We start from the raw sequence: 12,500 nt of genomic DNA, 5'->3' as shown, positions 1-12,500 counted from the left end.
TTTATCATTTATATCTGAAGGCTGGAGCTTCACCATGATACGCTAGAGAGTCGTCAAATCCAAACACTTGTCGTGAGGCTTTTTCCTGTCCTACAATGATGTTCTTTCACTTCCACGATCTTTGGGAAGAAAAATAGTTCCTACCTGAAGTTTGCTGTTTGAAGCAAGAACAACATGGATCTTATTGTAGAATGCTCTTAACCTAGCTGAAGAACATGTGGTAGAGTTGTGGAAGAACTTTCAGCTTGTGACCTTGAAATAAAACCCTGATGTAAATATTGACTCTTGCAGCCGTACTGCGTTTAGTAAACACTGTTCCATGTTTAATGCCTCGTACTTTCCATTGTGTAACCTGCCAGTGGTGCTCATCATTCATTCAGTTTCGTTTGCGTTCCCTCTCAGGGGTTGTTGTGACAGCAGGATTAAAGGTCAGTCAAGGTTTCTCAATCCCTGGCTACAGATTCCAGCTCCTCCTAGAGAATTTCTAACTTCTCACCGGGTTCATCTGGGTCTGTTTGGGTGGATATGAGTGATGCTGCTCCACTAGCCAGGTGACCTTATAAGATTTATGAGTCACAGTTTGGAGGTGCAGTGACTGTACTCAAAGACCCCCATGGACCCACAAGCTTTTTACACCGATACAGACAGTAAGCTGAACCAAACCTCTTAAATATGTACCTTGTTTACATTTTAGTGAAGTGTAATGCTCCCAGAAGGACCACCCTTGGATATTAGATCTGTGGGGACAGCAGACTATGAGTAGCCCAAATATCAGTCCTGATTAAGGGGCAAAACCGATGAATCGGGCAACCTCTAGTTACAAGGACCCACCCAATGAGTCAGGAGTCGTTGACCCACAACCTAGTCATGCTCTTCCTGAAATGATATCAAGGTGCCATTTTGCTGACTCTTCAGGATGCCAGATGAAAAGTGAGGGTCAGATGTAAGGCATGTTATGTACAGTCTTGATCACTTTGGTGGACTGCCATGATAATTAAACCTGAAATGAGAAACAAACTTGGCCATGCTTGAGCAGCATACTTTCATGGAGAAGATCTGTTAGGACACCTGATCTGCCTTTGTCTACCTACATACCTCTCAGTTATGTCTATAAAGTATTGAACAATTGTCCACTTCCAGAAAGATTTGGAGAGCCTTCAAGCTAAGAGAGGTCAGGCTGGAGTTCTGGTGTTCTGACTTGATTTGCCTGAATTTAAATTCGGTGCTCCTGTTTGTAAATTCACACTGCAGTCATTAATCCTGCTGTTCCTCTGTGTCTCCACAGCTGGCCATGTCTCCATCAGGTAAGTCAACTCCTCTTCTGGTGTTACAGATTTGCTAGCATGATAAGTAAAATTCGGAGAGGTGGAGGTGGTAGCGCAGTGGACTCTGGATCGGAAGGTCTCAAGTTAAAATCCCTGCTGGGACCCTCGGTTGTTAGTTGTTCTGGATACGGGCATCTGCTAAAAGCCATAAATGCAAAAGTAGACCTGGTAATGGCACAGTGAAAAATTTCACCTACATTAAGCCATGCTAATAAAGGTGAATTAGCATTAACATTATCCTATCAGTAATGTGGTTTCCTCACATGGCTAGAATGAAATGGACCTGAAGAAAAAAAGAGAGATCGTGAGCTAGCAAGGCTAATGAGCATCTCACCAAATACGAGGTGGTATCAAAATGTTTGGAGACTCACTCTGTTTACATGAAAGTGCTTTATTTACGTTTCCACACTATCACCTTCAAAATAGTCGCCTTGCACAGTAATACAGCACCTCCCAGTGTTCTTCTGGAATGTGTCCTGGAGTCTACTTTCAATGTGTGTCAAGCTCCTTCTGCTTGATCTCTGTAGTGGTGTCAAAACGACGACCTTTGAGCTGCATCTTCATCCTTGGGAAGAGGGCGAAGTATGCAGGAGCCAAATCTCTTGGTGGATGTGGAAGTGAGATCATGTCGATTGTTCTCTGATGATCATCATGCACGAGTTGCTGAAAGTTTTTTCAGGGGTTAAGCGCATCAAAGTTTTTCCTGATCTCTCGTTGTGTTCCAGTGATGTTCTTCTGCTCTTGATGTGCGCGTGCTGCTTGAAACACCTCAAACGACTCGTTGCAGCATCACCATATGTGAAACGTACCTCACGTCAAACATCACTGTGGCAGATTTTCCCAGTTTCACACAGAATTTCACGTTTGCTCTTTGTTCTAACCTGCTGTCCGTGATAAAATAGCAGCTGTGGTAACGCACCCGATGTACACAGGACTTATAAAGGTCGGTGCTCCCTGTGACTGCTGTTTGTGTTACAAATCTAGTCTCAAAACTTTCTGATGCCACCTCGTATAAGTCCACTTGTGAAAGATAAGGAAGCTGATTAAGAGTAGAAACAGTAGTCGCAGTGGTAGTAAGTTGGGTACAGTTCTACAGGCACTAGTAAGGTTCTAGCTGCAACCTCTGGTTTCCTCCTGCAGTGGTTGGAGACGAGGCCAAGCAGGCAGCAGTGTCCTGTGTGCAAAGCGGGAATCAGCAGAGACAAAGTCATTCCTCTGTACGGCCGTGGCAGCACCAGCCAGGAGGACCCCAGGTACGTCCGTCCCCGTATACAGCACAAGCAAACCTGAAGCTAGCGATACGCTGTAGCCACGCATTCACTTCATACCACATCTTTATCAAGTGTGTGTGTGTGTGTGTGTGTGTGTGTGTGTGTTCCAGATTAAAAACTCCACCTCGACCTCAGGGACAGAGAACAGAGCCTGAGAGCAGAGGGGTAAGTCGTCCCTACAGGGGGTAATGGGGACGATAAGATAAACCTTTATTCCTTTATTTCTCTGTTACAGCAGCAAAGAAAAAATAAATGCAAATATATGAAAGAACAGACACACACTATAGTATACAGTATAAACACAACACAATGTATAAACACAAATAAGGAAAAGAGAGACCACTAGTAATTAGTTACGCACGTATTACAGGTAATATTACACACAGGTGGTATTATTACACAGTTAAACAGTAACAGTGTGTATTTTGGTGACTGGTTCACTGAGCCGCTCTGATTGTAAAGTCTAATAGCAGCAGGGAGAAAAGATCTTCTGTATCGCTGCTGCTCAGAGATGAAACTGTTTCATACAGGGGCTGAGAGATGTTCTCCAGTAATGATGATAGTTTAGCTCCCATCCTCCTTCTCCTACCTCCTGTACAGTGTCCAGAGGAATCCCCAGGACTGAGCTGAACTTCCTGATCAGCTTGTCCAGTCTCTTCCTGTCTGCAGTAGAGATGCTGCTGCACCAGCAGACCACACCATAGAAGATGGCTGAGGCCACCACAGAGTCAAAAAAGGTCTTCAGTAGAGCTCTCCCTGCACTCCAAAAGACCTTAGTTTCCTCAGCAGAAAGAGTCTGCTCTGCCCTTTCTTATAAATTGCCTCAGTGTTGTCTGTCCAGTCCAGTTTGATGTTCAGATGAACACCAGGTATTTGTAAGAGTTCACTTTCACAATGTTCTTTCCCTGAATGTTCACTGATGGTAATGATGAAGTGTGTTTGTGCCTATGGAAATCCACCACCAGTTCTTTGGTTTGGGGCTCCAGTGTTGCAGACAACCATGTCAGACTCACAGTCACGAGTCCTCACATATTGTGGTCGGTCTGTGAGGTAGTCCAGTATCCAGGCAGACAGATGATGGTTCACTCCCATGTACACCATCTTATCCCTCGGGAGCGCAGGTTGGATGGTGTTAAAAGCACTAGAGAAGTAAAAAAAAAAAAAAGCATGACTCTCACAGTGCTCTCAGCCTTTTCCAGGTGTGAAGTATCTGGATTTAGGAGGAAGATAACTGCGTCTTACACTCCAATGCCAGGTTGGTAGGCAAACTAAAGTGGATCCATTGATTGGCTCACCAGAGGTCAGAGATTAGTGAGCACCAGCCTCTCCACTATCTTCATTGGATGCGAGGTCAGTGCTACTGGTCAGTAGCGTGGCACCTTCCCCAGCTTCAAGCTCAGGTCAAACATGTACAGCAATATGATCAAATCTTCTAAAGACTAGATTCAGATCATTCACCCTCAGCCTGAGAGCTGGGCTCCTTATGACCAGTGATGGTTTTGAGCCCCTTCCACACACCGCTGACGTTGTTCTGCTGCAGCTGATCCTCCGTCTTCCTCCTCTAGCAAGCTTTTCCTTCTCTGATCTTCAGTTCTCTCTGGACAGTTTTCAGCTCTTTCTTGTTTCCTGATTTAAACACCCTCTTCTTTTTAAGGAGAGTCTTTATCTCAGGGTTGTTTCCTGGTTTGTTTTTGGGAAAACACTGTACAGTCCTGGTGGGTACAGTATTCTCCACACAGGAGTTGATGATGTCAGTGATACAGTCTGTTAGATTGTCAGTATCGTCCCCTTGAGGAAGGCGGGATTTAAGGAATTGATTGTAGTAATATTGTGTGTGTTTAGTTTCAGGGTTTCGGTGATACCGGCTTCCACATGTCTTTCGGTATCGGTGCTTTTCCTTTCGGCTTCTTCACCACAATATTCAACACCAACGACCCGTTCCACAGACCAGGTGATCCTCAACCAATCACGTCTTAGAACACTTGTTCTGGAAAACTCCTTCCACAGCCTGTCTGAAATTCTTTTTGTTTTTGTTTTTTTAATTGGAAATAATTTTTAGATCCTCACTACGCCCCGGATCACCAAGGCAACGGGAACGGTAACAACGGCAACAACTGGCAGGACTCGCTCTTCCTCTTCCTCGCTATCTTCTTCTTCTTCTGGATGCTGAGTGTGTGAATGTGTGTGTGTAGGGGAGGGGGAGAGAGAGAGAGAGGGGGGGGGGAGAGAGAGAGAGAGAGGGGGGGGGGGAGGGAGAGAGAGAGAAACTGGATGAAAATTAGGAGGAAGAGATGATGTTGAAACCAACACACACACACGGATTATGCAGAGAGAGCATTAGTATTAAACACGTGCACATCACTACATTCATTATCCCACCGTATCATATCTGCTTCATACCAAAGAGAATCCCTCGTCTTACACATGCACACACACACACACACACACACACACACACACACACACACACACACACACACACACACACACTAGTGTTCAGTGCATTAGTGTGTGAAAGAGTATTACCATCCCCTTTGTATCTGGTTTCTATGACAACGAGGGGGTTCCCACGATCATTTTAGTGTTAGATAAATGCATCATAAGTAAGCCACGCCCCCCCATCCAGAGTCTTCAGCTTGATGAATCTGTGAGGTGCTACTGATTAGCAAAACTAGCGTCGCAACCACTAAGCGTTCATGCTCGGATAATCAGGGAAGAGCTTGGACCTGAGAAGCCTTCATGCCTTGCCGCTTTCTTCATGTGTTTTTAGCGTAACACCACACCGTATTAGTATCCAGATGTGCCTGAATGGCGAATGCTAAATTCCTCTCTAACATTTCCAGGTACGATTACAGCTTGCACCGTGGCTGGTTTGGGATTTTCTCCTCCAGTTTACTCTCGTTTTTCTATTGTCTGTGTTTCTCTGAAAACCATGTAGAAGGTTTTCTCAGACTAGAAGAGGTCAGAGGAAGAGTAACTCATCGTACGCAAAAGAAATTTTGCGCCAAAAAGTCAGGCACACAGTGATATGGAAAGCTAACAATTAGCAGTTTCTCGAGCAGGCTGTTAGGATCGGGCCGAATAAAGGATGTAGCCAGCCACAGTGTGCAACTGTGAATTCTGGGGGAGTGGCTTACCGTGAATCAGTGGCGTCCCGTTCGGGTAGATCAAGAGCACTTTGAAGCGTTACTTACTTGTACGTGGAGCCACGAGTGTAAACCAGAAGAGTCATGAAGCGTACCACATCGACCTTTCAGCTGTAAAGTGAAGCTGTGTGTGGTCACTGGCCTTTAACATCACTGCCATCACTTCCTGATACTGATGAGAAAAAAAAGCCTTCAGTTGGAAATGAGTCCTGGACGTGAGTCTGAACGAGGGACGTGAGTGATGGTCCGATTGTGAGTCTAAACGAGGGATGTGAGTGGTGGGCAGATCGTGAGTCCTGGATGTGAGTCTGAACGAGGGGCGTGAGTGATGGTCCGATTGTGAGTCTGAACGAGGGATGTGAGTGATGGTCAGATCGTGAGTCTGAACGAGGGGCGTGAGTGATGGTCAGATCGTAAATCCTGGACGTGAGTCTGAACGAGGGACGTGAGTGATGGTCAGATCGTGAGTCCTGGACATTAATCTGAACGAGGGGCGTGAGTGATGGTCAGATCGTGAGTCCTGGACGTAAGTCTGAACGAGGGACGTGAGTGATGGTCAGACCGTGAGTCTAAACGAGGGACGTGAGTGATGGTCAGATCGTGAGTCTGAACGAGGGACGTGAGTGATGGTCCGATTGTGAGTCCTGGACGTGAGTCTGAACGAGGGACGTGAGTGATGGTCAGATCGTGAGTCCTGGACGTGAGTCTGAACGAGGGGCGTGAGTGATGGTCCGATTGTGAGTCCTGGACGTGAGTCTGAACGAGGGACGTGAGTGATGGTCCGATTGTGAGTCTAAACGAGGGATGTGAGTGGTGGTCAGATCGTGAGTCCTGGACGTAAGTCTGAACGAGGGACGTGAGTGATGGTCAGACCGTGAGTCTAAACGAGGGACGTGAGTGATGGTCAGATCGTGAGTCTGAACGAGGGACGTGAGTGATGGTCCGATTGTGAGTCCTGGACGTGAGTCTGAACGAGGGACGTGAGTGATGGTCAGATCGTGAGTCCTGGACGTGAGTCTGAACGAGGGGCGTGAGTGATGGTCCGATTGTGAGTCCTGGACGTGAGTCTGAACGAGGGACGTGAGTGATGGTCAGATCGTGAGTCTGAACGAGGGACATGAGTGATGGTCAGATCGTGAGTCTGAACGAGGGACGTGAGTGATGGTCAGGTCGTGAGTCCTGGACGTGAGTCTGAACGAGGGATGTGAGTGATGGTCAGATCGTGAGTCCTGGACGTGAGTCTGAACGAGGGACGTGAGTGATGGTCAGATCGTGAGTCTGAACGAGGGACATGAGTGATGGTCAGATCGTGAGTCTGAACGAGGGACGTAAGTGATGGTCCGATTGTGAGTCCTGGACGTGAGTCTGAACGAGGGACGTGAGTGATGGTCAGGTCGTGAGTCCTGGACGTGAGTCTGAACGAGGGATGTGAGTGATGGTCAGATCGTGAGTCCTGGACGTGAGTCTGAACGAGGGACGTGAGTGATGGTCAGATCGTGAGTCTGAACGAGGGACATGAGTGATGGTCAGATCGTGAGTCTGAACGAGGGACGTAAGTGATGGTCCGATTGTGAGTCCTGGACGTGAGTCTGAACGAGGGACGTGAGTGATGGTCTGATTGTGAGTCCTGGACGTGAGTCTGAACGAGGGGCGTGAGTGATGGTCCGATTGTGAGTCCTGGACGCGAGTCTGAACGAGGGACGTGAGTGATGGTCGTCATTGTCGAGTCATGTATGCGAGTCTTGAGTCATGGTGGTCAGTCCTCTGACGTGTGACGACGCTAATCAGGCCAAAGCAGTGTTTCCTCTGCTGCCTTCATTTCTCAGTGTTCTCCACATATAGGGAGCGAGCGCTCGATGGGTGACTTCACTCTCACAGCCTGGTATTTTAATGACTAACTAGCGGTGAGCGTATCATATAATACATTAGCGCTGTGCATTACCACAAACGCTCTGATGAACCCTGTTGGTATATGAAACACGTCATTAGGAATTTTGCACACGTATACGACATCAACATCACGAGTTCTCTGGGGTCGCGGTTTGGGACGGCGCCTCACAATGGCCGACATTAGAACAAACGTCACGTGAATCCGTGTTTTGAGGGGCGGAGTGTAACATCGGTGTCCAGTTTATTACAAACGCTGTTCGGTGGAGTGAGTCTGACACGTGACGTGTTAACGTGTGTGTGTGTGTGTGTGTGTGTGTGTGTGTGTGTGTGTGTGTTTCCCATGATGAGCTCCAGTGTCTGTTCCTGTACTCTTCTGTAAGTTCGAACATCACCATGGAGGAAATCAGGAGGGAAGGTTTTTCCCTGTAACACTGCTGTGGACTCGATCCCGAGAGCGAGCGTGGAGCACCAGGACTAGGAGAACCTCAGAACCATGTTCTTGAGTTGTCCAGAACCAAACACTCCAAACATGTTCCATTAGCTAGCTCAGGATTCTGAGGACGACCTAGCGCTTTGATTGTATGCTAGCAGTGTTTTTTGACTAGCATTCTGGGGAGAAGTGTTTTATTAATGCCCCGTCTGCCATTTTGTAAAGATAACAGCACATGGCCATGCACACTCGGCCAAGCGGGGTTCAGATCAGGATGGTGGTGATGTGTGTGTGTGTGTGTGTGTGTGTGTGTGTGTGTGTGTGTTGCGCTTTACCTTGCTGTTGTATTACTCGTCTTTTTTGGCCTGAATAAAAGACTTAATCTGTGTTGGGGTTGTGGGTGGAGCTTACAGGATGTGGGCGGGGTCCTATACGGAGCGTCTGTCAATAAATGTTTCCTATCGGATCTAAACCCCGCCTCCTGTTTTCTCTGATCTGTTTGGTTCTGTTTCCTTCTGCTCCGCTCCAATTTTTATTATTATTATTTGCTCTCTATAAACACGTTTAACCCACTTTTTTTTTTTTTTTTTTTTTTTTTTTTAACTCTAAACTGTTACCCAAAGTTGTGTAGGACGTCTTCGGGTACTTTGCATAAAAAGCCAACTCCATGAAGATCTGCTTTCCATGGGCTGTATGTCGTAGAAGTTCTCCTGCTATAGAGCTCTAACCATACTGAACACTGACTGCACCTCAGACCTCCTCATCTTCTCATCTACATCACTACCTGCCTTTACTAACACCCTGGTAGAGGAATAAATCTAGTGGAACATCTTCTCAGAAGAGTGGAGCTCATTATAGCAGTGAATGAAGACTACATGTAGAATGAGATGTTCAAAAAGCACATACCAGTGTGTCGGTTTGTGTCCACAAACTTTTGGTGCTAGTGTGTATAAAATTCTGTTCATTTTTATAAATGATTTGTTTTCAGATTGTTTAATTCTGTTTTGTTTTGGGTTCTGTTTTATTTCAGTCTCTGCTCTTTATTCACTTCTGTTCCACTGTTCTGTCTTTCACCTCGTTTATTTGGTTATTTTAGTTTTTTTCTGTTTATCTGTAGATGTTGTTTTTTTCTTTCTCTCTCTCTCTCTCTCTCTCTCTCTCTCTCTCTCTCTCTCCCCTTCCTTCCTTTTCCCCATGGTTTATTTCTAATTAATTCTTTTCCACTGATTAAATTCTGTATATTTTTATTTCTTAATAAATTAAGTTAATAATTTAGCTGTTTTTTCACTTTTCCCTCTTTTCTCTTCCGTTTTTTTCTCCTGTTGTATGTTTTATTATATTGATTATTTAGTCTCATCTGTTCTCATCTAATCATCTGTTTGTCTCCCATCTATTATTTTACTTTTTTTATATATATATATATGTTTTACTTTATTATTTTTTGCAGGGACTCCTGAAGTAGAAGGGGAGGGCCTGAAGGGCTTTTTTAATAGTATTATACACAAGGTTTTGAGGAGTAAATTGGAGCTTCAGTAACTGGAGAACAGAACAATGGTGATGAGAAGACACCAGATACATTTCAACAGAACCGTTTAGAACTAGAAAGAAAGAAAGAAAGAAAGAAAGAAAGAAAGAAAGAAAGAAAGAAAGAAAGAAAGAAAGAAAGAGAAAGGGTTTAAGAGTAAAATGAAAGCAATCAAAACCAATATCAAGTAGAAGGTTCTAGACCAGTATTATGTAAATGAATTTAGACTAAGACCAGAATGAAAGAGTTTTACTTGAAGATTCAAACAGATCCATGTGATTACTGAGCAACTTTAAATAAATGGGCATTTGGTGTTCAGGATGAGGATCAGTTTTGATCTGGTTCCTCTCAAGGTTTCTTCCTTCACCACAGTCACCACTGACACACTCAATATCTGTGTTCTGATTTGTTAAAACGCTCTAAAGGTAAAACTGAATTAAATGTAACTTTAAGGCTGTAGAATTAGATAATTACCACGTTTTTAGAACATCCATTCTAGAGCAGCATGAGGTGTTCTAGAGCATGGTTACACACACACACACACACACAGGGCTCTGGAAAAGTTTAAAAGGTTCAAGAAAAATATCAACTGATTGATTCTAAACAGTTTGGAATAAAGATTGTGGAACGGTGTGCACTGAAGAGATCCAGAATGACTCGACTCTAGAGCACAAGGAAGAGCCACACACACACACACACACACACACTGAGACAGAGTTTATAATAAACACTTTACTCCACAGCTGCATAAATTCCACTCATCATCATCATCATCATCATCATCACTGTATAAACGTCTATTTGTTTAAAAATAAAAATGTTGTCCTCTGGCACTAAAAGTTGAGGAACATAAAGATGAACGTGTCTCTCAGAGCATCAGGCAAACATTACAGTCATGTAGAGTCTCACACACACACACACACACACAGATAAATCATTTACACACATAACTCTGTATAAAATATAAACCATTCATCCCAATATTAAACCTCTCTCACACACACACCTCACTGCTCCAGAGCTTCACAGTGTTGAGTAGTTTTCTTCTGTTAATCCAGATTAATGATTCATATACAAACATTCACTGAAATAAATTATACAAACACATTTAAAGCTGGTTATGTGTGTGTGTGTGTGTGTGTGTGTGTGTGCGTGCGTGTGCGTGCGTGTGCGTGCGTGTGCGTGCGTGGTAATAATATAAACCACATAGCAAACCTGTCCATGCTAATGCTAGCCTAGCTTTAAACAGAAAACATGCTAATGATAACATAGGAAAGAAGGACACACTTGACTTGGATGTGTGTGTGTGTGTGTGTGTGTGTGTGTGTGTGTGTGTGTGTGTGTGTGTGTTTAATCGGTCACACACAGCTAATGGCAACAAAGGTTAACGTTAAATTCAGAAAAGAAGCAAGACACCAAACACGCCTCTTTTACACGTCTCTCACGTGTCTAGTCAGCGTGTAGAAAGCGTCACGTCTGGGATCAGTGTTTCTGGAATCTATATTTTTTTTTAGGAGTTTCAGTTTCTAAAACAATTCTGTACAATTCTATAAAATATAGTAGATAAACATCTATAAAACTAAGCTAACACGTGCTAATCACGTATTTCAGAATAATTCGGCCTGGAGGAGACGTGGAGCTGGACGCTGGTGTAAGTCAGAAACCTGGACACTAAAAGCAGTAAAAACACCATAAAAGAGGTTAAAGTGCAGTGTGTGAGAGCAGGTAAAGAAGATCACTGGTCATGTGACTGGGTTTAAGTGGAGCAGGACGTGAAGACTCATTTTTTGGGCTGTTTGTTTTTTTTGTTCAGGATCTTCATCAGGTTCTTGGACATGTAATAGGGCTTCTCGGCGCTGCCGTCATTCCTCTCCAGATCTTCCACTAAGGAGGAACAGTGTGAGGTAGAGGAACAGTGTGAGGTACAGGGAACAGTGAGAGGTAAAAGAACATATTAAAGGTAGATGACCTGTGTGAGGTAGAGGAACAGTGAGAGGTACAGGGAACAGTGAGGGGTACAGGGAACAGTGAGAGGTAAAGGAACCGTGTGAGGTACAGGGAACAGTGAGAGGTAAAGGAACAGTGAGAGGTACAGGGAACAGTGAGAGGTACAGGGAACAGTGAGAGGTACAGGGAACAGTGAGAGGTGAAGGAACAGTGAGAGGTACAGGGAACAGTGAGAGGTGAAGGAACAGTGAGAGGTAGAAGAACATTGAAAGGTAGATGAACAGTGTGAGGTAGAGGAACAGTGTGAGGTAGAGGAATAGTGAGAGGTAAAGGAACAGTGAGAGGTAAAAGAACATTGAAAGTTAGAGGAACAGTGTGAGGTAGAGGAACAGTGTGAGGTACAGGGAACAGTGAGAGGTAAAGGAACAGTGAGAGGTAAAGGAACAGTGAGAGGTAAAGGAACAGTGAGAGGTACAGGGAACAGTGAGAGGTAAAGGAACAGTGAGAGGTAGAAGAACATTAAAGTTAGATGAACAGTGTGAGGTAGAGGAACAGTGCGAGGTACAGGGAACAGTGAGAGGTAAAGGAACAGTGAGAGGTACAGGGAACAGTGAGAGGTACAGGGAACAGTGAGAGGTGAAGGAACAGTGAGAGGTAGAAGAACATTGAAAGGTAGATGAACAGTGTGAGGTAGAGGAACAGTGTGAGGTAGAGGAACAGTGTGAGAGAGTACTTACAGAAGCAGAGGAACAGTGTGTCCACACACATGCTGTAGACGCTGAAGAATGCGCTGGCAATTAGATATGCACCAAACACTACTGCCTGTACCACACACACACACACACACACACACACACACACAGGTAAATGATTGATCCATGCTCTTTTGTTCTGATCAGGATTTCTGTGTAAATGCATTGATGCTGAGTGATGAAGGTTTCCACGCTGATGTTCTTCTGTATCTGC

At 44.7% G+C, this 12,500-nt stretch overlaps 2 protein-coding genes and 1 long non-coding RNA gene across 4 annotated transcripts in view; 2 read left to right on the top strand and 1 right to left on the bottom strand.

Moving 5' to 3' along the window:
- rnf5 (ring finger protein 5) overlaps positions 1-5,557 on the top strand; it is an 8,006-nt gene extending 2,449 nt beyond the window's left edge. Inside the window, exons 2-6 of the mRNA XM_083545722.1 lie at positions 1,286-1,304; positions 2,466-2,578; positions 2,707-2,761; positions 4,439-4,547; positions 4,656-5,557. Of these exons, the coding sequence (XP_083401848.1) occupies positions 1,286-1,304; positions 2,466-2,578; positions 2,707-2,761; positions 4,439-4,547; positions 4,656-4,774 (415 nt within the window). The 3' untranslated portion in view covers positions 4,775-5,557. The remainder of the gene's footprint in view (positions 1-1,285; positions 1,305-2,465; positions 2,579-2,706; positions 2,762-4,438; positions 4,548-4,655) is intronic.
- A 1,309-nt stretch (positions 5,558-6,866) lies between these two features.
- LOC310728370 lies at positions 6,867-8,534 on the top strand. The gene is made up of 2 exons (XR_014534249.1): positions 6,867-7,279; positions 7,418-8,534. It is a non-coding gene; the product is annotated as an uncharacterized lncRNA (long non-coding RNA).
- Positions 8,535-10,304: 1,770 nt separating this feature from the next.
- The window catches only part of slc44a4 (solute carrier family 44 member 4), a 35,714-nt gene continuing 33,518 nt past the window's right edge, over positions 10,305-12,500 (bottom strand). For both annotated transcript variants that reach the window (XM_083546700.1, XM_083546701.1), the window contains exons 21-22: positions 12,272-12,356; positions 10,305-11,471 (exon numbers count right to left, since the gene is read on the bottom strand). In XM_083546700.1, the coding sequence (XP_083402826.1) occupies positions 11,368-11,471; positions 12,272-12,356 (189 nt within the window). In that variant the 3' untranslated portion in view covers positions 10,305-11,367. The remainder of the gene's footprint in view (positions 11,472-12,271; positions 12,357-12,500) is intronic.

Source organism: Silurus aristotelis, assembly GCF_946808225.1.
Source record: "Silurus aristotelis genome assembly, chromosome: 7".
Lineage (NCBI taxonomy): Eukaryota > Metazoa > Chordata > Actinopteri > Siluriformes > Siluridae > Silurus > Silurus aristotelis.
The sequence above is the reverse complement of the archived record's forward strand: the minus strand, read 5'-3'. Positions and strand labels throughout refer to the sequence as shown.